This window comes from Berghia stephanieae, chromosome 5 (assembly GCF_034508935.2).
Source record: "Berghia stephanieae isolate SIO BIC M18660-M18661 chromosome 5, UCSD_Bste_1.3, whole genome shotgun sequence".
Lineage (NCBI taxonomy): Eukaryota > Metazoa > Mollusca > Gastropoda > Nudibranchia > Aeolidiidae > Berghia > Berghia stephanieae.
The window spans coordinates 37757933-37785432 of record NC_088364.1 but is presented as its reverse complement, the minus strand read 5'-3'; the positions used below and the strand labels follow the sequence as shown (position 1 = coordinate 37785432).

Genomic DNA, 27500 nt, shown 5'->3' with positions numbered 1-27500 from the left:
AAAAAAAACAAAAAAAACCCCCAAAACAACAACAACAACAACAACAAAAAACAAATAAGAAAACAATTTAAATAAATGAGTTTTGAGAAGCACTAAAGCAAACGAGAAAAAAAGAAAAGTTTAAATGGATAAACAAATATATAAAAACAACACAAATTAATACTAAATTGATATAAAATTAGTAAATTAATAAATTTAATTCAATACTGGAACATTCCCAAAGTCATTACATCAATGGTACCAGCACAAGTAAGGCAATAAATAAGAAAAAGTTCGTTTGCCAAAATCTCTATTTAGTTCTCACTGGTTAATAAGGTGGGCTCATTTGAATTAGCCCGACCTAGTACTGGAGAGGCCAGACAGCAAAAATCGGAGTTAGTTCACCGTCAGGCAGCAGCTTCTTATGGTTCACACTATTATGTTATGACGATCGACCCAATCAGCAAAGTCCGGTCCGCATTCGTGCACCGTCGCGAACCCGCCCGGTAGCATCGTCACAACACACCTTTCGACTAGATGCTCTGCCGTTTCGGGTTCTTGCCCACAGCGTGGACATAAAGGACAGGAAGTTAGACCCCACTGATGTAACGCACCGGCCGTTAGGCAGCTCCTCGACCGAAGCCGATTCGCAGCTACCCAGTGTCTCCTCTTACTGGTATCAAAGCCTGGCAACTTCTCACCAAGCTTAGAGGAGTGTAGGTCCCCGCCCCCACGAGGGATTGAATTCGTCCAAACCGACTTCCATCTCGTATGTGCAGCTCTGTCCGTAGTCAGGGATTCTGCGTACAAGGGTTGCCGGGACTTATTTCGGCTCGAAACGGGGGCACCGTTCATTATGCGCATGAGAGGGGTATCCCCATTCCCTCTCTCTTTGATCTTACTCAGCCAGTTTCCCGTAATGGTCTCCCTCCGGACATCGGGGGCGTGATCGCTGCCATCACCGGCCCCATTCTCTAGGGGTTGTTGCTAGCGTTCCCGACACTATGTGCATCGACTTGCGAAGTTTTACATCCACCTTCTCAACGTTTCTGCTTCTACCCCACACTGGAGCGCAATACTCCGCGGTGGAATAGCATAGTGCCAGGGCGGATGTTCTCAGGAGCGCTTGGCTAGCGCCCCAAGTCGATCCCGCCAGCTTCCTCAGAAGACTATTCCGCTTCTCTATCTTCCGGGCAACCCCTTCGAGATGAACCCGATAGGTAAGGCTGCGATCCAGCGTCACCCCTAGGTATTTTGGACGCGGCTCATATGGGAGTGGCTGGTCCCCGACTAGGACATTCAGTTTACGGGTGTGCCAACCACTGCATAAGTGAAATGCAGTGGCCACGGTTTTTGAAGTGTTCATCTTCAGGTACCACTTGTCAAAGTAGGATTTGAGTCTGGTGACGTCCTCGCTGAGTACGCTCTCGAGACGGGTCCACACTTTACTCTGAGTAACGAGTGCCCAGTCGTCTGCGTATCCCAGCCTCAGGGAGGAAGTGTTCGGCATATCGCTAATGTAAACGTTAAACAACATTGGCGCAAGTACCGACCCCTGAGGGACCCCATTCTTCAATTTCCTAACTTTGCTCGTGGCGTCTCCCAGCGCGACGTGGAATTGCCTTTCCCCTAAGATCGAAGAGAACAACTTCAAGGTCTTTTTGCACCTTATGATTTTTGCAAGTTTGAGCATTAACCCATCGCACCAGACCGTATCGTACGCCGCTGATAGGTCTATAAACACAGCACCTGTTTGCTGTTTTCTCTCGAACCCGTGCTCAATATGCTCTGTAAGGGCAATGACCTGCTCCGTGGTGCACCTCCCTTCCCTGAAGCCTGCCTGCTCAGGTGGCAGGGCAGCGTCTAGGACCGGCCCCCATCGGTTTAATAGAACACGCTCCAACAGTTTGTAAAGACAGCTCAGCAGCGATATGGGTCTGTAACTGTCTGCCTCCTTCGCCGGCTTCCCTGGCTTCAGGATGGCAACTATCTTCGCATGCTTCCACACTTGTGGAAGCTTTCCGTTTGCAAGGATGTCAGACATTGCCTCTGCTAGCCAGGCCCGTGCCCTGGGGCCCAGATGCGTCACCATATCGGGATATACACCATCTATCCCAGCTGCTTTGCCGTTCTTCACTTCGCTAATGGCTGCACCCACTTCTCGGGACTGAACGGGGCCGTCCAGTCCGACTCCTCCGCAGGTAGCGAGTCCAAAATCGTACGGTACGCCTTGCGGACACCGCGCTCAAAAGCCTGATTAGGGACCCGCTTGCTACGGTTCTTAATATTCTTGGCAATTGTGTCTGCCTCGCATTCCGGTGCAGCCTTCGCGAAATTCCGATCTGGGTCCAATTTCTTTATCAAACGCCAAGCGTGGCGGCTGGAGTGTGTAAAGTCGAGACTTTCCACGGTCTCCTGCCACCGTTGCTTCCTTCCCTCTGCCAGAGACTGGAGTAGTCTATCGGCTGTGTCCTGGGACTGGGTCTGCTGGTACTCTCGGTACAGCTCTTCCGACTCTGCTGTCCAGCAAGGGGTGTAGAATTTCCGTTTGCCCCGTGGAATAGAGCGTTGAGCGCTCTTAACCAGTAGCCTACTAAATCTGGTTATATTCTTGGACTTGGGAGGAATGGCAGGGCAGACCTGCTCGATATAGGAACTGAATTCCTCCCAGTCAGCCTTCCTGAAATTCCATCTGCAAAGTGGGAGAGACTGCACCCTCGGTATTGTCACCCCAGCTGTGACAAGAACCGGCCTGTGCTGGCTATGCGGAAAGTCCCCGAGGACTGTCCGCTTCACCTGCAACGGTTCACCGTTCGCGCCTTTCGTTACGAGGGTGAGGTCTGGAGTATACTCCTTCTTATGGCGGGTACCCCTGAAGGTACCCTTGGCTGTAGGATCGTACACTAGGTGTAGATCATTACAGTCCATCCATGAGCGGAGTTGTCTTCCTGCCTCGTTGCAGTCTCGGTAGCCCCATTCGTGATGGTGGCTATTAAAGTCTCCCAGACAGATGGAAGGATGGCTGACCACCGTACCGGTGGTGTAGTCCAAGTCGCTCTAGGTGGTTTGTAGATATTATGCAAACACAGTCCACCTACTTCCACGGAAATTCGGTTCACCCCATTGCTGTCCGTTACGCTCTCAATGACCCTTACCTTCGATGGCTCTTTAGCGTAAACGCTAACCCCTCCTTTGAGCCTCGAAGTGTCCTCGCGTTGGACCACCGTATAGCCTGGGATCTGGAATCGGGAAGATTGCGCGCCTGAATAAAGGTGGGTCTCCTGTAAAAGGAGGATATCAACGCAATGAACGGCCAGTAGCTTTGATAAAAGCTCGTTTTTTGCCATACTCTGGCTCTCGACGTTCAGGGACAATATACGCGTCAGTTCGCCATCCCCGCCGTCGCATTTTCCAATCGGCAGGCCGCGGATCGATTGATGCATGGGACGTTTGCTTTTTTCTCGGACGTGCCGACGACCCGGGCGACACGAACGCGGTATTATTTGGCTAGGCGGCAGACCGCTTCGCCATTGACGGGACTGTTTGGGACTCGACATAAGGACAATAGTGTGGCGCCCGGGATAGGGCTGCTATTCGGGCACCGGGTTTGGATCAAATTTAGTCACACACCGGGGCGAGCAGCTCATGTGGCTCGTTGGCTCGATACCCGGGATGGTCTCGTGACGGTCGACCGGGATTTACACCTTTGCCCTCCCGTGTGCCTCAAGCCCCCTCACCAACTGCAAGGTAAAGATCCACGAGGGGCACCAACCGTCAGGCGACGTGACGATGAGATGACGATGTGGGCGGAGTGGAGTGGTTGGGGGGGGGGGGGGGTGATAAAAAAGAACAGGAGCGTATCCTGGTTTATGCATTACGGGATGCATGGTGATTCTCAATCTATCAAAAATACACACAAATTGATTTCAGTACGAAGTATAAAGTTTAAGTAGTAACTTTTGAAATTATCTAATTTAAATTTGATTATTTCAGACCTGGTATTACAGCATATAACTTGAAAAAACAGGCTGGTATTTGCCCACCCTGCCCATTATTACCAGCCGTCCCTGTTCTATGTGTTAAATGCATGCCAGCCTATCATGAGGAAGACAAATAACAAAGAAATGTAAAGTGCCTAGATCATGTTAACATAAATAAAAACGATATAAATGCAGTCTTTATTGTGCAATCTACTTTTTCTTTGTATTAAGGTAATGTCATTAATAAGTAATGTTTGGTTTACAATCCATAAAACTTGACCTGAAGAAAAAAAAAGTATTTATATCACTTTTCAATTTACAATTCTTATATAGCCAAAAACAAACCACATGACATCTTGGGTATTGTATAACCCCCCCCCCCCTCCCCCTAAACAAGAGCATTTATATAGCGCAATATCCACTATACCTTGCCCAAAGTGCTTTACTGGTCATCACTTAATATGTAGGATGAGACATCATGCATGTTAGGTGATATTACAACTGTTATCAACAGCGACAACGCCAGAGTACAGTAAGTGAAAGTGAGTTCTGAGTAATGAGCCTTTTCCAAGGACTCAACTATATGCCGCTCAGAGTGGGACTCAAATACTGCTCCTTTTGGTCCAAAGACGAGTATCATACCACAAGACCACATAGCTATACTAAAGAGTATGATTGAAATAAAATGGGGGACAAAAAGATGCAAACCAACGACATCAAATTTGAGCTGTAATATTATTTGTTCATCTAAGACAGATTTATCTCCAACTGTTGTTAGCTCAGTAACATAACAGACACTACATAAGCAACTTATTTTTCTGACAAAGATCTGGTACATAATTTACATAACCACTGCAGAACAATTTTTATCTCCAATTTCATCTTCCATTTCATTTATTTTAAAAACATGGTTGTAATATAATATTTTTATTATTTTCTTTTTCTGTTCCAGTCCAACTACCCACCATTCCATGCAGGCGGTCCTCCAAGCTATCCACCTCAGTATCCTAATTCTGGACCACCTCCTCCCCCCATGTCAATGAATGCTTTCAGTGCCTACAATGTCAACCAGTACCAAAGTATGCAATAAGTGTTTAGATAATATAAATCAGATAACTCTTTTAGGCTCTGTCAACTACAATATTAATTCCACTGAGTGCACATTTCCTAGTATTAATAATTTCTAGTCCCTCTTCCACGGATTATATAAAGCGATTGAGACGTCTTATCTATGGATCAAGTCTGTAGAGTAACATTAAAAAGTGACAAACAGAAACTACTTCTCATTTTATGACATGTCCATTTTAAATGTGACATTATTATCTATCACTATCATGTCAATTTTTCACTTTAGCTGTTTTCTGAATTGTGCTATATCTTCAATTTTTTATCTTCAATTTTTTTTACCATTAGTTCCTCAAGGCTATGGCCATAACCCACCCATGGGCATGGTCCCTGGTTATAATATGCCAGTGATGCAGCAGATGCACCATCAAGCAATGCAAAATCCAAATAATCAGGTATGCTCATTGGAATTTTTTTAAATATGAAAAATATTTACTGTTACTCTTTAAAAAACAAAAAACATGAGCTTTTATATAGCACAGTTTCCACCAAACATGATTAAAGCGCTTTACAAGGGTCCCTAGCCAACAACAACAATTAACATGTAGAATGAGACATGACACCTGTTCAGGGATATTACTGCTGTTAGCAGCCAGGAACTGAATTTTACACCTGAGCATGGCGAGAGAATGTGAGTAAAGAGTCTTTTCCAAGGACTCAGCTATGCCCAGAGCAAGGCTCAAACCCAGGACCTTCCGATCCAAAAGCGAGTGTCATAGCTGCATACTGTTACTCTCTAACAAGTATCTGCCTCTGATGATTATCCTCTACTATTAACTATCGAAATTTGGAAAATATATAAAAACAGTTTATAGAATGAGGTTGCGTTTTCTTTGTCCGCAAGAAAAACAGAATTAGGTGTGAATGAATACCTGGCCATAGACAGTGACGGATATTGTAAGGGTGTTAGTACAAAAGGACGCTTAACAGATAAATGATACTGTATGAAATGGAAATACAGTTCCTTATGGACTGCAAGGATCATAAATGAAATACTGTGAAGTGCATTGAGCACGGTAAATCCGTGGAAATGAGTTTTACAAATGTCCATATTTATTTATATATATGTTCATATTTCCATTAGTTTGGTCTTCAATCCGCATAAATTGTACCGGTTAGGGGGGGCAAACAGTATTGAGTAAGTAAGGTAAGCAGTGACTGGATGGGTGACAATTATAGTCACTCTCTAGCCCTGATACGTAAAACATAAAAACACTCAACAGGTGATATGTACTGTATAAAATGGAAATTTGACCTTATGAGTGAATAGATTTAGCATTGTAAGGTGTATTTTTGGATAGTTAAACCCTGAAAATGTGCTAGATGAATAAAAATGTTCATTTATACAGTTGAAGTTTGTAAGTGGAACACCGCTTTATCACAATAGATATATAATTATTCCTATTGAGATGAACAAAAACAGAATCATACTGTTTATTGAAATGAACACAAAGATCCATTAATTAAAAATAGCATCATGTCTATCATGACCCATTACTTTTTATATGATAATATGTTGTATTTCATCCATTTAACAGTCTTAGGAAACAACACTTGATTAATTAGTAGAGCTCAGATAATTATGTTCTTTTATCACATTGATTAAAATTCTATGATATCTTTGATTCATTTGGCCTGTTTTCAGAGTATTCGTGTATTGTCGATTCCATATAAATGTGCAGTCACAAAATAGGATAACTCATTCTCTGTTATCTGCCACCATGATTACACACATGTAATGTCAAATCTTGTGAAAATAATGGAACATGAAATTTTAGACAAACAAATGAAAGGATGTTCTGTATTACTATATAATAAATAACAGCAGTAGATATGTGTATAGTTGGTGTAGGGTGTTCTAATTATGGAGACAATTCACGGAATCTGTTAATTGGAACACAACTTAATTGGAATTATTTGTGTTTAATGGTGCTGTTCTAATTAAAAAGAGACTAGCCATGAATTTTAAATAATACGATTCACATTTTATCATATGCTTTATTTTAACAATTGTATATTGTTAGGCCCCTCCTGTTATGGCGCCTCCAATGTCATCATATCTAAAGAGTATGGATAATAGTGTTGCCTTCAACCAGATGAAAATGCAAGAGGATATGATGACGGTAAGTGTTATACCTTTTAGTTGATGGTATTAGGGTGACCGTCTACAATTTGAGCATTTATTATGAATGAGGCATCTGATTATTGAATCACACAGATGTAGTAATTGAACATATTTCATTGAGAAGTCGAGAGAGAGAGAGAGAGAGAGAGAGAGAGAGAGAGAGAGAGAGAGAGAGAGAGAGAGAGAGAGAGAGAGAGTTTGATTGAACCACAACCATCTCCTGATTGTAACTGTAGCATGAAATAAGAATTTTGAAGCATAATTGATAGGAAGCTATAAAGAAATCTAGGCTGTTCATTTATATATGGAGTGGTGGATTGCGTCAACTGCATAGCATCCCTCTCATGGCCAGGTGGAGTTGTCATATCAGTAAGGTTGCGGGTTCAAGCCCCATTGCCACAAAATTTTTATTCTTTATTGTCTTCTGGCACTTATTTACTCAATTCATTTTCTGTTATTATCAACATAAGTGCCTGCTCCACTCACTTTTCTCATTTATATATTTTTTATTTTAATTTTAATGATTAGCTGCCTGTTACTATATCTCTATATTATTAACTTTTTGAATATATGCCTTTTATCTGTTGACGTACCAGCGCATGTAATTTAAATAGGTATTGAAATCAAAATGTTTTTTACAGAAACTTGCAAGCCTTCTTGCACAGGGGCAGGTGTGTGTGTTTGTTTTTTGTTTTTTTAATAGAGTGAAAGTCCTCTTTGCACGTTTAAGTTTTCTGAACTTTCAAACTACCTCTAATTATTTCAAAGAAAAAAATAAAAACAAAACAAACAACTGCACCCCCCCCCCCCCCCCCCAAAAAAAAAAAAAAAGAAAAGAAACCCAAAAACAAAAACAATAAAAATGAAAGAACTAATATTTAAATTTCAATCGATGAAGGTTTATCTGAATTTTATGATAAATTTAATAAGTAATGTGATCCAAAGACCATGCATAGAGAATTGCTATGTAAACTATATTTGCTTAGGGTAAATCGAATTAGTTTCAAATAACAGCTTATTGATATCATTGGAAGCTGATCCAAGGGTTTCTCAGTAAAATAAATAATGCATACAATCATCAGTTTTGTTTTGTTTATTGTTTATCTTTAAAAGCTAGTGCAGCCGATTGTTAACACAGCAACAATAAAATTATAACCAACTTTTTTTTTCTATGAGTGGTTTTCTGTTGAAATGTTATCTGATTTAATTTGAAAGGCAACCAAGAGTGAACTAACATTTGAGAGTAAACTAATAATGCCTTTTGAGGATTGACTACCCATGCACTTTCTTGACTCATCATACCTAGTGTTTCATTAATTCACCACATTGAGTAATTGAATCAGTAATTATGCTAGCACTATAATGACTTGACATAACATTCTCAGAATGATTTCATACTCTACATAGGTCACTTTCAAGTCCTCATGACCCACCTCTCCTTGTTGCAGAAGTTTAGAAAATTTCAGAGCTTCTCAAAAATTTCACCTGATATGATATGATATGAATGAATCCAGAGAGTCCTTAGTACATTATAAAAAGTCAAGATCAGTATCTCATTTCTAAAAATGTGGGTCATATCTTTAGTACTGTCAAAACTGAGTGTCATCATTCTTATGTGACCAAAGGTGTTTTTTCATTTCTCAAGGACAATAGATATTCTTTTTGCGATGTGCTACTTTGCAGTTGTGTAACCACCACCACCGCAACCACTACTGCAACTACCACACCATCATCATCACTACTTCCACCGACACTACTATCCATTTAATTTTGACATTTTGACCTTTTATATTTAAACTATTAGGTATTGGAGCTGTACCTAATTTGGAAAAGGAGATTTGGGGTGGTCTTTTGACAATATTTATACATATCGTCATAGTCCTAAATTGAAAGAATTTAGTATGGATAAATTCCTGTTTCAGCCTTGAAATTCCTTCGAATGGTGTCTCAAATTCCTATGAGCCAAATTTTTAATTGACGTCTACGTGTAATATTGACCAGATATATGTATATTGTGACTAAATGTCCTTTAAAACTAAAGAAAAAGACATATCTCTTATTTTCTTCCCTGTTCTTCAAAGTCTTCCTCTTCCTTTTGTGACCCAGCACTTGGAGTGTGCTAAGTTTTTGGGTTGTCCTATTATTTGAATTCATAACCTGTAACTATGTCATGAATGGTTTTTGGAGAGTAATTTTCTTATCTTTGTTAACCCATGTTATCTTCTAACTCCTTTTTTTTTTTACTCTGGCTACATTTGTTTCATTAACAACAGGCAATGGGATTTTCAGTCTGTTTCTAGATAATTAAAATTCATCGAGCCACTTACAGACAATTGTTTTGGAAGGTGCAAAGACGCCAAATATATTATCCAAAAGAACTTAGTGCTATAGAGGTATTCACGACATAATTCATAATTTTCGCAATAATTTGGTATTCTTTTTTTTTCCATGGAAGTTTCCAGCTTAAATCATAAATTAATGTGCTGAAGTGTCATGATAATAGTGTAAGTGGAACTATCCATGTTCGTAGACTTTTAATTTTCAACACCTCTCTCAGATTATATTTTCAGCAGTTAATTGTCTTTTTAAAAGAAAATTAAAACAAACAAATAAAAAACGTTATGTGAAAATTTGGCTTGTCAAAGAATTAAGAAATATTTCACTTGAGTAGAATATATATATATATATATTTTAAATCACACAGTCATTATGATTATTTGAGGTGTTAATACTATATTGTACATTTTACTATGCTGATACATTTCTCATGTCATTAAAACTTCGTTTTTTTTTTTTTGTTAGGACATCAAGAAAGACAATGTCAAAGAAATGATAGCAGATGATGTGCCTGTTGATAAAGATCTTATTGCTCAGGTAAGGAAGCAATGAATTTCTTTCCTTTTTTTAAAATTAAACAAAAGAATCATGTGATTTCACAAAATTTAGTGTTTGTTTTTTATTCAGTTTGTGAAAATAGTTGGGTTATCGTTGTTTTTTTTTGTTTTTTTGGGGTTTTTTTTGTTTGTTTTAAATTCTCATCAATTAATTACTATTTATTTCCTATTACTTTTGATTCTATCTTATAAATATTTATCTTCCTTTCAGAGTATTTCCGATGATGATGTAAAGAAACGAGTGAAAGAAGAAATGAAGAATTTGTTTGTCGTAGAATTAATGCGAAGGCAGAAAGTCTCTGGCACCTTTGAGATTACTGAGGGAACAGTAAAACCATTTAAAAAGTATGGAAATGAAGATCCTGTCGCTGCATGGTACCTGAAAAACCGTGACATTGATATGAAAGGCAAAGACTGGGATCCTGAGTGTGACTGTGAATATTTACGAGATGCAATGAAGAACCTTGGTAATGCGAATTTGATGACATTTATATATTATAATATTAATAATGATAATAATTTTAGTGATAATAGTAATAATAATTTTTACAATGATAATAATAATAATAATAATAATAATAATAATAATAATAATAATAATAATAATAATAATAATAATAATAATAATAATAATAATAATATTAATAATATTGATAATAATTATTATTATTATAAATAATAATAATAATGATGATGATAATAAGAGTAATGATGATAATAATTAATAATAATATTAGCAATAATTATGAAATGATAATACAGTGGTCTCCGTTTATAAGCACGGTCCTCAGGAATCAAGCAGAACGTGCTTATAGTCAGATCGTGCTTATAAGCAGATTCGTAATTTTTGCTAAGTTCAGTGGTCATATGACAGTAAAAATAACTTTTTCCTCTGAGGTTTATAATGTATGTTTAATGCTGGAAATGTCGTTGACCCATTGAAAAGTCATTTTCTAGCTTTTTTGTTTTTTATTTTACTTTTAGGGTAAACAAACCCTTTAATTTCTGCCACAATATGTGACAGCATTTCACCATTATGTGTGGGATAAGTAGCAAAGAAGCTTGTGATGTTGAATGCTTCTGACTTTTGATTGAATGTAACTGTTAATGTCATCCTCTGTTTATGTGAACTGGTCCTGACTCTGTTGCCAGCCACATAGTTGAGGTTATTGGTGCATAGTGCGGGTATGTAGCAAGAAAAGACTTGTCAACAGACACATTTGTGAAATCAATAAAATTACAGACAATGAGTACAGGTGTGAACCTTGTCTTTATACCGTACCCAATATTATAAGCAAACTTAACACCTCTGTAAACAAACTGTGGTTATTAAAATGACTGTCTTGATCGATGATTATTTATAACCACATGTGGTGACAGCCTGAGCCCTTCTTTCTTATTTTCTTCATTTTAGTATTATTTTTTTTTGAGTTTTTTTTTTTTTATAGAACGCAATATCCACTAAACGTGCTCAAAGCGCTTTACAAGGGGTCCCTGACCAACAGCAAAACGTAACATGTAGAACAAGATATGCTGCCTGTTTGGCGACATTACAATTTTTTTTCCAACATAATCAACACTGTTAACGGCCAGCCAGGTACTCATTTTACATCTGAGTACGGTGAGAAAATGTGAGTAAAGAGCCTTTCCCAAGGATCAACTCTGCACTGAGTGAGGCTTGAACCCAGGACCTTCCGATCCGAAAGCGAGTGTCATACCACAAGACCACATAGATGCGTACTGTAGCCATATTGTACTGTTCTAGTAAGCATCAGAAAAGTGAGCATGTTTCTAAGCTGAGTCCTTCTTGGTGAGTGAATTAATAAAGGGATAAATTTATATAATAAAAATTGATCATGCTTATAGCTGGAGTGCATATAAATGGAGACCTGAAATAATAATAATAATGATGATAATGATAATACTAATGATGATGATGATAATGATTATATAATAATAATAATAACAATAATGATATCAATAATAATAATAGTAATAATAATAACAGTAGTAATAATAATAATAATGATAATAATAATAATAATAATAGTAATAATAATAATAATAATAATAATAATAATAATAATAATAATAATAATAATAATAATAATAATAATAATAATAATAATAATAATAATAATAATAATAATAATGATCATGGTGATAACATTGATAGTTCTAATACAGTCAAAGCTGGTAATTGGAATGCTGCTTAATCGGAACAACTGCTTTATTGGAACAATCTGTGACAGAATTTATAATTGTAACAATAAATGTGTTGATAGGTTGTTCTATATATGACTGCTATCTACGATTTTGGCTATATGGAACGTCACTTATTTGAAATGTTTTTGATTACGGCATTATGGTATGTTCCATTACTGTTATTCAAAATTTGCTTCAATTAAGTAAATTCAGTTGTAATTATGGTAATTATCATATAATAAAACAAAAGGGCTCTTTTTTTTTTTGCACATCCTAAAAATCAGATAATTTACATGGAAGTACAGTTTTTAAACTTGGTGTACATGCACTTATTACATAACATTATTTATTATTTATTCACCATGATGATACAATATTTATGTGCAATGTGCTATGACAAAATTGGTACTAATATGACAATAAGTATTAACAAATGCAAAGTGCAGAATAGACGTGACAACCATTTATAATTTATTTTAATTGATAAGAGACTATTGCATGCTCACAAATTTAGACTGAAATCCAGTGTTGTTCAGCGGTACGGTCTTTGCTTCATACCCAAAAGGTACCAAGTTCGATCACCCACCGCGCTGTGTGGCCTTGAGCAAGTCAAATCACCCTAGCTCACTTTGCGGTGCTGCATTGTGGATGACGCTTGGGTTATTCCAGTCTTCCCTTGGAATAGACCTTAAAGACAAATTTCCCCTATGAATAAAGGGGATTTTATTTTATTTTATTATAAAAGGGTATGTTTTTACCTGTGTCAAAAAGATATAAACATTGATTGAAAGCTAAAATGTTTAACACAAAGTTATATATCTATGATATGTGGGGCACTCTAAGAGAAATGGTCTACATGTTGCTGGGAGTATTTTTGAGATATGGTTAGAAAAAGGTGTGTTAGGATAAACAGCCTTTTTGAAAAACATAAAACCAATCATCGTTTTATATCAACATATGACAGCCGACTATCCTATCTAGAACCTTAAGATCATCATCTGATAAGATGAAACTAGTTGTTCCAAATAGTTATAAAGAACTATTACAGAAAAGTCATTTAGCATTTCTTGTCCTAAATATGGAACTCAGTACCCAAGAATATTAGAAAATTTCCTACGATTGAGGTTGTTAAACCCCAAATTAAACGTTTTTTCTTTTCTTAGACTTATTTCTAAGGTTTTGTCCCGCTATGTATAACATGTTACTTTGTATAATAAATGATATAGGTCCATGAATGTTTTAGTAATTGTTTATTATATTTCATGTCGATTTTCCTTACTTATTCGATGTATAACTATAGGATGTATGCTTAAGTTAGATGAAATGTGGATTATTATATGTAGTAATATATTTATGTATGCATGTATGTATGTATGTATGTATGTATGTATGTGTGTGTATGTGTGTGTGTATGTGTGTGTGTGTATGTATGTATGTATGTATCAATAATATATTTGTGAAGGGCATTATATAGATGTTATATACATAAATAAATATAATTTATTTATTTTCAATATTTCCTATTGCAAAAATGGGAGGGGGAGGGGAGGGGAGCGGGATTTCCCAATATAAATGCAGAACTAAAAGCTGGTTATGTGGAGAAAATTAAGTTAATTTCGCACAATCATGTATTTCATCAAAGAGGAGATCATAGTTTTTGTACAAGTCAAATGGAATCGTTATTTATATGTCAGCAAAGAAGAAAATGCTAAATGCATTGATTAATTCATTCAAGATTTTGGCAGAGCCAAATTTGTAAATCTTCCAAAGTCACCAGTTAAAAATATCAATGAATGCAATTCTGTAAAATTCTGAATTTTCACTTACAGAAAGCAATATCCAGAAATTAACTTTTGATGTTATATTAAAACATAACAATGTCCATCACCCCAATATTCACATACTACCAAAATTATTGAAGAATAATTTTTTAATATGGGTGAACTGCTTTAATTGATCCATTTTATAGTCTTGATTTTGCCTCTCATGTTTCACTGATCTAGTGTGAGAGAAAATCACCATTGACATATACCTCGTCGAACAGGTCATGGAGTAGTTTTCAGTAATTTGATGAGAAATTCTACAAGGTTGGTTTGGTTTGTATGCAGATGGGTGACAGATAAAAGTAAAATTATCGATCATATATTCGCCTTTGAGAAATGAAGTGCATGTGTATTTTATATCAATCATAGCAAAACTATTTATTTATAAGTTATTTTTCTTTATTTCTAACAATTGAAACATTATACACAAATACTGAAATACCAATTTGGATCAATGATAATTTGAAATTCCTTTCAGTTGATGATGGAAATTTTGAGAAATAGCACACAGTTTTGGACATTTATTGGAAAATGAGCATACTTCAAACTCTAATCATGTGACGATTGGGTCTGAAACCAATGGGTTTTTTTTCAGTATATTTTATTGTTGCAAAGTGTGCCGTGAATTATTTTTAATTTATCATAATTTCGCTTACCAAACTTATTTTGAGCACATAAATTATTTATAATTTTATATACATTTTTTGACAATTGTTTTAAGTTGGGTATTATACAAAATCATTTTGTAAGAGCAGAGGGTTGTTCTTAATGTTAGCAAAGAGATATTTTATACAAAAAAGATAATACAGTAAATCAATTTAAGATCTTGGTCTCTACATACAGTCTTAATACCTTTAAAAGTATTTTTGAGAGACATTGTAAAAGTTGAACTTTGGTTCGAAATGATTTAACTAACACACACATTGATTCTCATTCTATTTGTCAAGCATAACTTTATTTATTTTTGGGGATGAAGAATCATATAAATACTTTATGTGATTTTCTACTCTTCAATACCATCTTATACTTCAAGAGTTGTATTTAAGCATTGTCTTTAGCTGTTTTGTTTTGTTTTTCTTTGCTTGTGTGCATTGGCTTTTATAGTATTTAGCATGCATGTTTTCCTTCATGTAAATGTTTTTATTAAAGCATTCGTTCTTTTTTCCCCTATTTTTTTTTTTGGTTACCTTTGTTTGTTTAATTTTATTTTATTATTTTCGTATGTTTTTAATTTTCTTTGTTTATTAATTCATTTTTTGGGTCTTTTTTTATTCTTTTGTTGTAACAGTAAGAATGTCACTTCAATAAATTTGTAATACAGGCCAAAACTAACAAACTATTTAAAGTGTACATGAAATTAGACAATGAGGAGAAAGAAAAAAGGAGATAGAAGGAGGTTGATAGAAACAGAGAGAGAGAGAGAGAGAGAGAGAGAGAGAGAGAGAGAGAGAGAGAGAGAGAGAGAGAGAGAGAGAGAGAGAGAGAGAGAGAGAGAGAGAGAGAGAGAGAGAGAGAGAGAGGGGGGGGATTTTTTATTCACAAATAACTACAAACAGTATAACATAGGTCCATGAGATAATGACATACATGGCCAAAAGTTTTTATAATGTTAATGTTGAATCATATTCTTGTTTTTTCTAAGGTACAAATGATGACGCTGTTATTCATGTAGTAACAACTCGATGCAATCTTCAGAGACAGGAGATGAAAAAGACTTTTAAGACCATTTATGGGAGAGTAAGTAAATGTGTTATTGGAAACTTTTATCTGTCAATTTTTTTCTATCTAGGATATAACTTTTGCACATCTCAGAAATTCTGAGGTACGTTCCTTTGGTGTGACAAAGCAGACAAAAAGCTAGCTGACACAAGCGTTCATTAGCTGGTTAACTGCCAAGGCACTCGCTTGCGTTACTCCTCAACACAATATTGCATCATGAAAAACTATATAGATAGAATGCTCTTGGCCAAGGAGTTCACAACATTGCCATCCGGAAGTATAACGGACCAACACACAAACTCTGTGTAACCATGAACTTTTATAGCCTGGTTAATACAGTTTAGTGAGAACAACTCACAAACGCGGATGGCAAAAACAATAACAAAGGCCTGAGTCACGTCATCTGCATACTATCTATAGCCTTTATCATGCTTCAAACACCTATGTGCTGTGACGAAGAAATGTTGAGCACTATTATGTTATGGTCTATTTGATAAATATTTCAACTTTATTTCTTTTATCATGAAGGGTTTGGAATTTCTATGATGCCAGAACGGTGTTGAAGAGTTACCAAATTGATGTTAAAGTATGAACAAAAATGAATATAATTCATTCAGGGTAATGGTAGTCCCTTTACACTGAGATCATATTGACTACACGCAATGTTGATCACAACTTTTTATTTCCCTCGTCTATTTCTATACACTGTATTTTATGAATTATTTTGAATTCTGCGCTTTCCAGCACCCGTGTTCTTAGTAACCAAATGCTAGAATTTGTTTTATTTTTGACATCTTTTTCTCAACTGGATTTGCTGAGAACTTGTCTCCCAGCTATCTGGATTTAATGTGAAGTATTACGGTTCCAGAAGGGTTTTGAGCCTGAAAATTTCCGTGTCTAGTATTTTATTCTTTTTTGAATCTGTAAAATTAATTTTTGTTCATTGCTCTTGACAATCCACGGCTCCTGCAGCATAGTATCTACTCTGACTTGTGTTAAAGTATGAAATGGGAATAGAACCCATCTTGTTAATTTCGACCTCCCCTCCCCATTCTGATAAGTTTTGATCGTAATTTGATCCATGAATTTATTTATTTCAGGATCTCATTGAAGACTTGAAAGGAGAGCTGAGTGGGCATTATAAAGTGGTGATCATGTCCCTGTTTGTTTCCCCTGCTGAGTATGATGCTTGGTGTATAAAGGACGCCATCTATGTATGTATGCCAATATATTGCTTGATCATGAAATTCTTACTATGAGAGTTACCAATAGAGAATCAAAACTTCAGTTTCGTATGCCAGGTTTTATGATTGATTCTTGCCACCATAAATACAAAATAATACCTGTAAAAAATAGGAAACAATGCTTTACAGCCACGGGTGCAGGCTTGGTAATCATGACAATACCATCATGACTACATTTTCATTTACATTCTAGCAATTAATATCATCAGTGACCATGGTACAGATTTTGTACTAAAAGTTACAGACACCAATTGATAAAACAATCTGAACTCTTAACTCAGCAAAAATCAGGCGCCTGGTGTATCTAATAGAGAAAAATACAAATTCCCATAAAAAATTATATCAATTAGATGGGTCTCCCAATTCCAGGCTTCGTTGAGATTGTCTTGAATATTTCAAAGTCACAAGACGCTTTGAATATGATAAGAAAAGGCAGTCTCCCTAATAAAAGATTTTTTTTTTTTAATACTTATCTCGAGTCCAAAATTCTGTGTCTTTCCTTTAATGTTTTAAAACCCAATGTGTCAGATTCTTATGTTTCAATCAATGAAAAAAGAAATAGAATTCTTTCATGGCTTTTCATTTATTAACAAGTTACCCATCGTTAAAAAACATATGAGCTTTTGTGTTGAACAAACTAGTGTTTTCTTTTTAAACATCATTGATTCAAACAACTTACAAGATGAAATTTTAAACTGAATTGATATTTTTAAAAATATTTTTATATCTTTCAGGGACTGGGAACCGATGAGAAGGCTCTGGTGGAAATTCTGTTAACAAGAACAAATGAGCAGATTAAGGAAATCAGAGCTGCATATCCCGGCAGTGAGTCAATTATTATTTTTAATAATAATAATATATACTTTATTCATCCAAAAAAAATGGAAATTCGTTTACAGAGTGAAAGTACAAAATCATCTCTACACCACAGCGACATAATGATTCTACAATATAACGATACTGTCATTTCAAAAAACATGTTTAAAATTAGAAATGAATGGAAATAACCCAACACATGTATAATACTAATAAAACCCATTATGACGAGTACCTTGTGGTAGTAATCAGCATTTTTCTCTGTGTGTTGTGAGTTTCAAAATTAGATATATCCATTGTAGATAAAGGCAAACGGTAGCACTGATTTACGAAGTATATAATTTGCTTTGTTGAGGGTAATGCTCCATTTTGTGTGACGAGTATAAGATATATTGTACAGAGTTTCTGGGTTTTTTTTTACCTGGTATTACCCTGATTTGTTTGTTTTTATGGATCACGGAAAAATCCAAATCTGGCCAGAATTTTTTTAATATCCTATTTTTCCCTTTATTTTATTCTTGTTAACTTAGTGATAATTCCAACTGGTAATATGACTGATCTGAGAGTCTTTAAAATTATTTATGGCATATTTCTATGGGATTTCATAACAAAGACTACCTTTCAAGATTGATACTAGAACAATCCTATTTTGTTAATTTAAAATGGCTGTATTATTTAAAAATATATATGGTGGAAGAGTGATGTAAAAAAAAACTTTTTTTTTAATTTTTAATTTATATTATTGGCTTTTGAGAAAACCCCGATTGAATATTGAATAACCCGATTGTTTCAAAGTCTGACTCTGTTTTACTCTCATTATAGGTTGGTAGCTCTGTATTATTTTTCTCCTAGATTGTTTCAGAGTTTATGTTTTATTGGCATTATAGGTTGATAGTTCTGTATTATTCTTATCCCCGGTTGCTTCAGAGTCTAACTCTGTTGTACTGGCTTTATAGGTTCATGGTTCTGTAAGTATTCTTATCCCCCGATTATTTCAGTCTAACCCTGTTTTTCTGGCATTATAGATTGGTAGTTCTGTATTATTCTTATTTCCAAATTGTTTCAGAGTCTAACCCTGTTTTACAGGCATTATAGTTGATAGTTCTGTATTATTCTTATTATTCCCCAGTTGTTTCAGAATTTAACCCTGTTTTACTGTCATTATAGGTTGGTAGTTCTGTATTATTCTTATTCCCCAATTGTTTCAGAGTTTAGTCGTGTTTTACTCTTATTATAGGGTGATAGTTCTGTATTATTCTTATCCCCCAATTGTTTCAGAGTCTAACCCTGTTTTTCTGGCATTATACGTCGGTATTTCTGTATTATTCTTATCTCCTGCCTGTCTTGAATTCCTAATTTATGAAGTTTTGCGCTTTGCTTTTCGTTTGTAAGTGCAGCACAAGAAATTTAAATAAACTTCTTTATAATGAATCTTTGTTTTCAAGCTCTCTGAAATGTGGTCATAGCAAAGATGAAAAAGTTGTGATGAAAGGATAATCATTGCATTGACAAGTAAATGAGACTTAGTTGACTATATCTCAAATATCATACACAGTAAATCCGATTTAATGATAGTACTGTAATACTCAGAATAAGTAGTTATCGAATATTATTATTTTACCCTCAGTCATTTATAAGGACAAGACGGCAAAGAATACTCGTTTTGAGGAGGATATAAAAAACGATACAAGTGGAGATTTCAAGAGACTGCTTATTTCAGCTTCTCAGGTTTGTGGGAGTTTGAAATGAAATTGTCTGGAAATTACTGTGAAAAGTTGTTGGTTTTACCTCAAGTTTAGTTTTTTTAATTTTAATTTTTGACCTCATGTTTTTTAATTCAAATAATTTCTAATTACAAAGTTTTATAAATGTTTGCTCTAAGGCTTAAATTAACTATCCTTTTTTCCCAGTCCAGTAACCTCTCAATATTCTTAGCCTATTTTAAGGCTGTATCCATACGGAGCAGTAGATATCATAAAATATGTTTTAAGATCATAGATTATTACATTGTGTGAGTGGAGTTGAGATTTCTCTTTTCTGCAGAGGAGACCTTTCAAAGAGATGCTATGTTTCACTTCGAAATTATTTTCACTAACATAAATTAAAAAACCAATAAACAAAATATAGTGCAGTATCCACTTAATGTGTTTAAAGCATTTACAGCAGGTCCTTATTTAACAGCAACATCTAAAATGAGACATGACGCCTGCAAGTCCCAGAGCTGGAGTTTATCCCAATTTATATAGCATGAAACAAACAATAGCAATTGATTGCTACCATTGGAGAGGAGCTAGTCTGTTACAAAGTACTTTCTGACAGATCTAACAGACCCAGCTCCCCTATCACTGCTGGGTGGAAAAGGTGGTCAGAAAAAAAAACTTGACTTCACCTGGGATCAATCTCAGACCCTTTGCATGTGAACCCGATCTTACGCTTTGAAAAAAAAATTCATCCATAAAAGGAAAAGTTCTCTTTGAATAATAAGACTCATTTTGAGTTATTTCAAGAACAATACATATGTGTTAGGTTGAGATGACTTATTCAAGGCAAAGGAGAGGATCTCTCTACTCAAGACCGCATAGCACATAAAGTGGAACACAAACCTGATCTGTGCTAGGAGACAATGATCATACCACTGCCTCAATGCTCTCTTGAAGTATCTGCTGAAAATTATTACACCAGTCCCTTTCAGATTTGTTCACTCTTATTTTCAACTTTATCAATCAATTCAGTGGAATATTGTTTCTCGTTAATCTAATTGATTATTTAATAACGTTGAGGAAAGCATTTTAACTCATTGAGTGACGAACTAGTGTACCAGGTTGCATGCAAACATCTTATTTAACTCATCAAAAGACTGGAAAACTCATTGAATCATAGATGCCTGTGATAATAAGTTTAACTCTACCTTCTTTTTCCTCAAAACTCAAGGCACCTTCACCCTCTGTCACTCACTGCTTGATGTAAAATGAAATTTGACCTTAAATCCAAATACTAATTTTTTTCATTCCATAGGGAAATAGGTATGAAATTCCTCAGAAAACACTCGAAGAGGCTGTCCAAGAAATCATCAATCCTCAAACTGAGGAAGCAACTGGGATGTATGAAGTGAACTACACCAAGCTGGCAGACATGGAGAGAGCAAAGGCTGAGGCTCAGCAGCTCTACAAAGCTGGCGAAAAACGCTGGGGAACTGATGAAGAAACTTTTAACAGAATCTTTTCCAGCCGAAGTTATTATCAACTGAGAACAACATGGGATGAATATGTCAAGGTTTGTTTATATAATTTGATTTGTTTTGTTTTATTCAGAAATTCGAATTCGGATTACAAAAGCTGATTTTATGAGGTTTATCTCAATGTTTTGACAATGTAGACGTTCTTTAGTTATTTTCCTCCTTTATTTGTCTCATCTTTTACAAAATGGTTTCCTGTTTACTGTAAGGTTTGTGTAATTATTCGAATAATAGCTGGTTGAGTCATGCAATTGAGAAATGTCTCAGGACAAAGCATTTTGCTAGGGCATTAAATAATTTTGAAGACAAAACACAAATTAGATTAGTTTTTATATGAACCTTTTATAGCACTCGAATATCATTTTAAAATCGACACAGTATTAGAACATGGCAGGATATTTGGGAAAAAGGTATCTAATAATAATAATAATAATAATAATAATAATAATAATAATAATAATAATAATAATAATAATAATAATAATGATGATGATGATGATGATGATGATGATGATGATGATGATGATGATGATGATGATGATGATGATGATGATAATAATAATAATAATAATAATAGTAATAGTAAGCATATTTCTGTAGCGCCTTTCGTTGAAACCTAAAAGCGCTTAAAGAACAAGACATTGTATACCCAGAATACAACAACACGAGACCAAATCAACCAATATCTAAACAAAAAGAGCATGAAGAAGGCATAAAAAACATCAATACATAAGTCATATGAAATTTTTGACCAATGGAAACTCTGAATTTGTGACACATCCTCAAGCCCGCTTGGACAAACATAGCAGGTTATTAACAAACAATAGAATGAATGAAGTTGACATCACTCTGCTCTTAATTATTGTTGTTAGACCGCCAGATGAGTGATTAGTTCTCACTAGATTCTCTCTATCATACTATAAATGTTTTGTGTGTTGATAAGATTGATCAGGCAGATAGAAATATGAGTATTTTACCTTAAATACCTACCAATGGTGTAATACATCATGTAGTTTACTTAGTTTATCAATAAGTGCCATTGTTAACTGAATAATGACTGTCAAACAGTCTGAATCAGGTCAAGGGGCGTGGTCATGTTAATATGGTAAGAAGGCGGTGAAGTGGAATTATAGAATGATAAATGGATGTCAATGAGTGAAATTGTAAAACTTCGCTGAGCTCCTATGTAGGAGTTTAGGCTATAGAAGTAAATGAATGCTTAGTGAATGTTTCCCTTTGCACTTGTGATAGTAGGGTTTGCATCATATATCTTAGTATATGAAAAATAAATAATAAGCATATTAATGTTATGTCCAGTTATAAAAAGTTTGATTAAGATAAAATGAAAAAAAAAGAACTAACAAACAGAAAAACCACACCAAAATGCTTTCATCGTTAATATGCACAATATGTCACATTTATGCACTATCATGTCAGTCTGTATTTGCACTTAGTTTTAAATTATTAATTTAATGCCTTTGTCAATCTATGTTATGTTATTTAAAAGGTGTCACTTCCATTTCAAAGTCTTGGACAGAAGCTTTAAGAAAAAATAATGAAAAAACTGTAGATAGCATCTAAACTACCCACAACCTTCCCGTCCAAGGGCAAGAATCTTACATCTATGCCATTGATTTCAAAATTGTTTTCACAAATATGTTTAAAAAACATATCTTTTCACTAAATACTTGCTTGATTGAACTTTTAGTGTATATTATGTGACATTTAATGTTTTTTTTTTTTCTATTGATGCCTTCTGCGTGCTACTACTGTTTTGATATTGGTTGATTTGTTCTCGCAGTGTTATTTGTATTCTGTGTAAACAATTTCTTGTTGGTTTTCAAGCACTTTAAGATTTCGATGGAAGGCGCTATAGAAATATGCTTATTATTATTATTATTATTATTATTATTATTATTATTATTATTATTATTATTATTATTATTATTATTATTATTATTATTATTATTATTATTATTATTATTATTGATTCACTCAATTTTATACTTCCCGTTTTTGTCCTCTGTTAGATCACCCAAAGGGATATTCTGAATACAGTTGATAGGGAAACTTCAGGAGACTTCAAGAAAGGCCTTCGATCTATTGGTGGGTGGTATAAAAACTGCTAAGAACATAACATGTAATGGCGTATACATGGAGTATATTCGTAAATCAACATGCTCCAGATTCACACATGCATTCATCTAGATCCATTGAGGAGAGAAAGTGAAATAGATAAAATGAATGTAATATGTACATATATGATGTGACACATTTTCAAAGTTTTACTATTCTCACTCACTCTCCACAATACTTCATTTATTCCTCCCCTCCTCTCCCCCTCCCAGCAGACCATATGAAACCAATTTTCCATTTCATGTGTGTTGCCTAGTTACTTGTCAGGCACTCTTTTTGTATTGACTCTCTTACAATAATATCTGCTCTTGCATATAAACAGGTACTTATTCACACCTGGAGTGAATGGATAATGACTATAAAGGACTCTACACTGGGGCCCAATTTTTATATCATTGTTACAGCCTGATCGCTGACTGAGCTCAACATTGCTTGATTGTGTTCGGCCTGGAGACTGTTACATTCAGCACCTCCTTCATCTGTTTCTGTGACCCTAATAGTTTCAAATGACTTTTACCTACAACTTACTTGCATTGCTTTATGTAGCATTTAGATTGTATTTATGACCATACTCTTCTTAGTGCTTCACAAAAGGATGCAAAATTCTAAGACGTGAAGAGAGGAAAGAAGAAGAAAAAGCTAAACATCTATTATGTTTCCTCTTACAGTGATGAATATAAGAAGTCGCCCAATGTTCTTTGCTGAAAAGTTAAGAGATGCAATGAAAGGTTTAGGCACGGATGAACGCACTATCATCAGAATCATTGTGTCAAGATCAGAGGTGATTTTATTTTTATATTTTTACATTAACTTTCTTTGTTTTCTTACTTTTTTAATTCTTGTTTTTGTATTTTCTTCTGTTTTATTTTTCTGTTTTATTTTTTTGTTTGTTTTGTTTTATGATTTTTTATCCGTTTTGATTTTTTGTTTTTGTTTTGTTTTGTGTTTTACTTCTTTTTTTATGTACTCCTCCCCCAATCTTTCTCCCCTAACTATAATAACCATTTCACCACTTGGCTCTGTCATGAACTGGTTCTTATATGTAATATGTTTAAATATTTTGAAACGCTTTTGTATCAGGTATACTTTAAATATAGACCGTATCTGGATGGAGGAAATGTACATTATTTGTGAAAGGTTTGTCTTTAAATTAATTTAACCTTTATCTAATTTGCTATCTTTGCACTCACCTAAATTTCAAACTCAACTTTTTGTATTTTTACAGATTGATTTGGTTCAAATCAAAGAATGCTTCCTGAAATTAACCAACCAAACTTTATGGAGATGGATTAAACATGACACAAGCTTCAATTTCAAGAAAGTTTTATTGAATATTGTTGGAAAGAACTAACGAGAAGAAGAATTTGACCCAGAAAGTCCAACTCTGTCTTTTGTGGAAAAAAAAAAACATTGTTTCTGTCATATATATCGAATCAAGTGAATACCCGTTGACTTTAAATCTTTGCAATAAATTGTAAACTATAAATGGATGATTGCAGTGTTATAATATTTGTTATCAAATTTAACCTCAAAACAAAGTCATGCTTCTATTTTTTCTGTCCTTTATTTTATAACAATTAATTTTGTTTGTTTGGATTTTATTTTTTGTTTTTATTTTCGATAGATTTTTTTGGGTAGAGTTGCTAATAATATAATATAAAATGGGTGGTTTGGCTTTGTTAGTTCAATGCTTCATAAACAATTTTATTGATCTCAGAATGTGTAGTCATAGTAGATATAAACACTGTCATTTTATTTTATTTGCCAACAAAAGTTTGGCTTCTATTATGGTAATAAATTATCATAAATATGTATATTGTTTCCAAAGTAATAAACTGTCAATTCTATTTATAGAATATGAATGAATGTACCAACTTTCAAACATTTCAAACATTCCAAATGCAATTGTTGAGATCACCAAAAAGCACATATAACGTTAGAAATATAATTCACTTCTTTTACTGGATGAAAGCAATGGTGAGTTTGAATTTATTTAAGTCAGACCAAATCATCACATGGCTCCACATAATTCTCAATTCTTTGAATCTCAGATAATATCAAGCCATTTTTTTATATTAAACATTTGTAATTTAGATCCTATAAACATGTATTATGATTCTGTGCCGTTTGATAAATTGTTTTTATTTATTTATTTATTTTTTTTGCTGTTTCCCCCCCCCCCCCTCCTATATTATAATTATACTATCTAAAGAAATTTAAACTGTGGTAATACTTTTCTCGTCATTTAGTAATACCATTTGATAATTCTTTTGATTTGAAGCTATTTTTCAAATCATAAAGGCATCCTAAGTTTCTCTACTGATGATGACAGTTTTGATGTCCTTGCTTCATGACTGAAAAAAAATACAACTTGCTTGTAATTACTTAACCTGACATAAACAACTAGAGACAGAGCAATTATATAGTGCAATCAACGTAAACAATAATAATTTTTACATTGTAGTGTAGTGGTTATCATAAAATCATTAGTATATGTCATTCAAAGTTTAAAATAATGTTTCTCTGTGTGACTCAGTAACCACATTACAAGCTTTTGTATAAAATGTCGTTGAAATACACAATAGTCAAAATAAAGATTGTTGCCGTGTGAATGTGGTTATAACTAATATTGGTCTTTTTTCCATTTTATATCTGTTCTGATGATTTTCAAAATAAGTAAACTATGAATTCTCGTTTTATCTCCAAAATAAAATTAGTAGTCCTTCCCATGGAGCCGGAGTTTATCCCAGTTTCTATAGCGTGAAACGGACAATAGCAATTGTTTGCTATCCTTTGGATAAGACACTTGTCTATCGCAAAATGTTTATCTCAAACGTGATGTAAATATTTCGTAAATGATAGATTCAAAATAATGAAAGGAGTATAAAGATAAATAAACTAGTACCTACTCTTAGATTTTTGTTTGTTTGTCAACACCATTCAAATTTACAAACTAAATTGTATATTTTTCTTTTCATACACACCTATATCGTCTTGAGAATCTAAGTTTTAAAAATACAATCCTTAATTTATTTATTTATAAATGTTTTACTAAAGAAAATTTTTAAAAACTTTTAAAACCAAAATATATGCGAGTTTTAATGAAAAGAGGATTTTTTCTCAGAGCGAGGAAGAGAGAGAGAGAGAGAGAGAGAGAGAGAGAGAGAGAGAGAGAGAGAGAGAGAGGGGGGGGGGAAGAGCTTTATCATTGAGGTACAATGAATAACTTGATTTCTATCTGTGATCTACTTTTATCTCCACTATAAACCATACAAAAGAATTGTTTAATATATTTTTTTTTCTTCAGAGCATTTAGACAGTGTCCTATTTTTATTCAGCTACTTTTATGTTGTTAAAAAAACCTCAACACAAAAACTGTGATGAACATTGTTTTTATTTATAAGCGTTTGGATTTAGGAAATAAAAATCAATGGAAAAGAAACAAAAAGAACGTTTTTGCGTCTATCCTGGGTGTCACCCAGCTTGTATCTTTTTTTTTCCCCCAAAGAGACTAATAATGCCCAACTGAAATTACACGATTTATATTGTGTTCTGTGAATGATACAATACAAGCTATATGAGATTCTGTACTGTAATTATAAACTATTGTATAAGGCATTTAAAGGATAATTCCTATTAAGCCTTTAGTAAGTTAAGATTAAGATTTAAATTGACTCCTCTCTCTTTTTTTCCATTTCATACACAAATGGGTATCTGATCTGATCAAAATGATTGAGTCAATAACAATGACAATGGTCCCGTCAATACCCACTGTATATGGAGACAGAGTAAAGTTACTGAATCGATGACAATAATAGCGAATTCTGGTCAAGGCACGATGCCATTAGATACTTTACGTGTAGAACACTACGTACGTATATGGGAGACACTGGTGAATGATGATGGTAATGATGGCGATGATAATGATGATGAATTGTGATGATAATGATGATGATGACGACGACGATGGTGTTGTTCTATGTTGAATGTGGACACTAAGAATAGCATATAATGTGATAATGGTTGCTGTAATCATCTATTATCTATGACCTGTGCTCAATATTGTAATATTAATTTAACAAAAAAAAAACTTTAAAAAAAAACTTCTGAGACGACCTACCAGTCATTTTTTAAATTCTCCCAGTAGGCCTTGAGATCTTCCTGGGCCACAAACAAATATGGTTCCACCATGAAGCCTATCTTCTTTTTGTCTGCTTCC

General features: G+C 34.5%; 1 protein-coding gene across 4 annotated transcripts in view; it reads left to right on the top strand.

Moving 5' to 3' along the window:
- Nucleotides 1–26729, top strand: part of LOC144972870 (annexin A5-like) — a 31109-nt gene extending 4380 nt beyond the window's left edge. Inside the window, exons 3-17 of one of the 4 annotated variants that reach the window (XM_078914623.1) lie at nucleotides 3973–4105; nucleotides 4912–5038; nucleotides 5373–5479; nucleotides 7109–7207; nucleotides 7851–7880; nucleotides 10012–10083; nucleotides 10315–10570; nucleotides 15774–15868; nucleotides 16951–17064; nucleotides 17829–17919; nucleotides 19538–19638; nucleotides 20926–21183; nucleotides 23176–23251; nucleotides 23950–24062; nucleotides 24507–26729. In XM_078914623.1, coding sequence (XP_078770749.1) covers nucleotides 4993–5038; nucleotides 5373–5479; nucleotides 7109–7207; nucleotides 7851–7880; nucleotides 10012–10083; nucleotides 10315–10570; nucleotides 15774–15868; nucleotides 16951–17064; nucleotides 17829–17919; nucleotides 19538–19638; nucleotides 20926–21183; nucleotides 23176–23251; nucleotides 23950–24062; nucleotides 24507–24632 — 1584 coding nt within the window. In that variant the 5' untranslated portion in view covers nucleotides 3973–4105; nucleotides 4912–4992 and the 3' untranslated portion in view covers nucleotides 24633–26729. The remainder of the gene's footprint in view (nucleotides 1–3972; nucleotides 4106–4911; nucleotides 5039–5372; nucleotides 5480–7108; nucleotides 7208–7850; nucleotides 7881–10011; nucleotides 10084–10314; nucleotides 10571–15773; nucleotides 15869–16950; nucleotides 17065–17828; nucleotides 17920–19537; nucleotides 19639–20925; nucleotides 21184–23175; nucleotides 23252–23949; nucleotides 24063–24506) is intronic. The other 3 variants (XM_078914621.1, XM_078914625.1, XM_078914622.1) reach the window with 3 other exon arrangements.
- The last annotated feature ends 771 nt before the right edge of the window (nucleotides 26730–27500 follow it).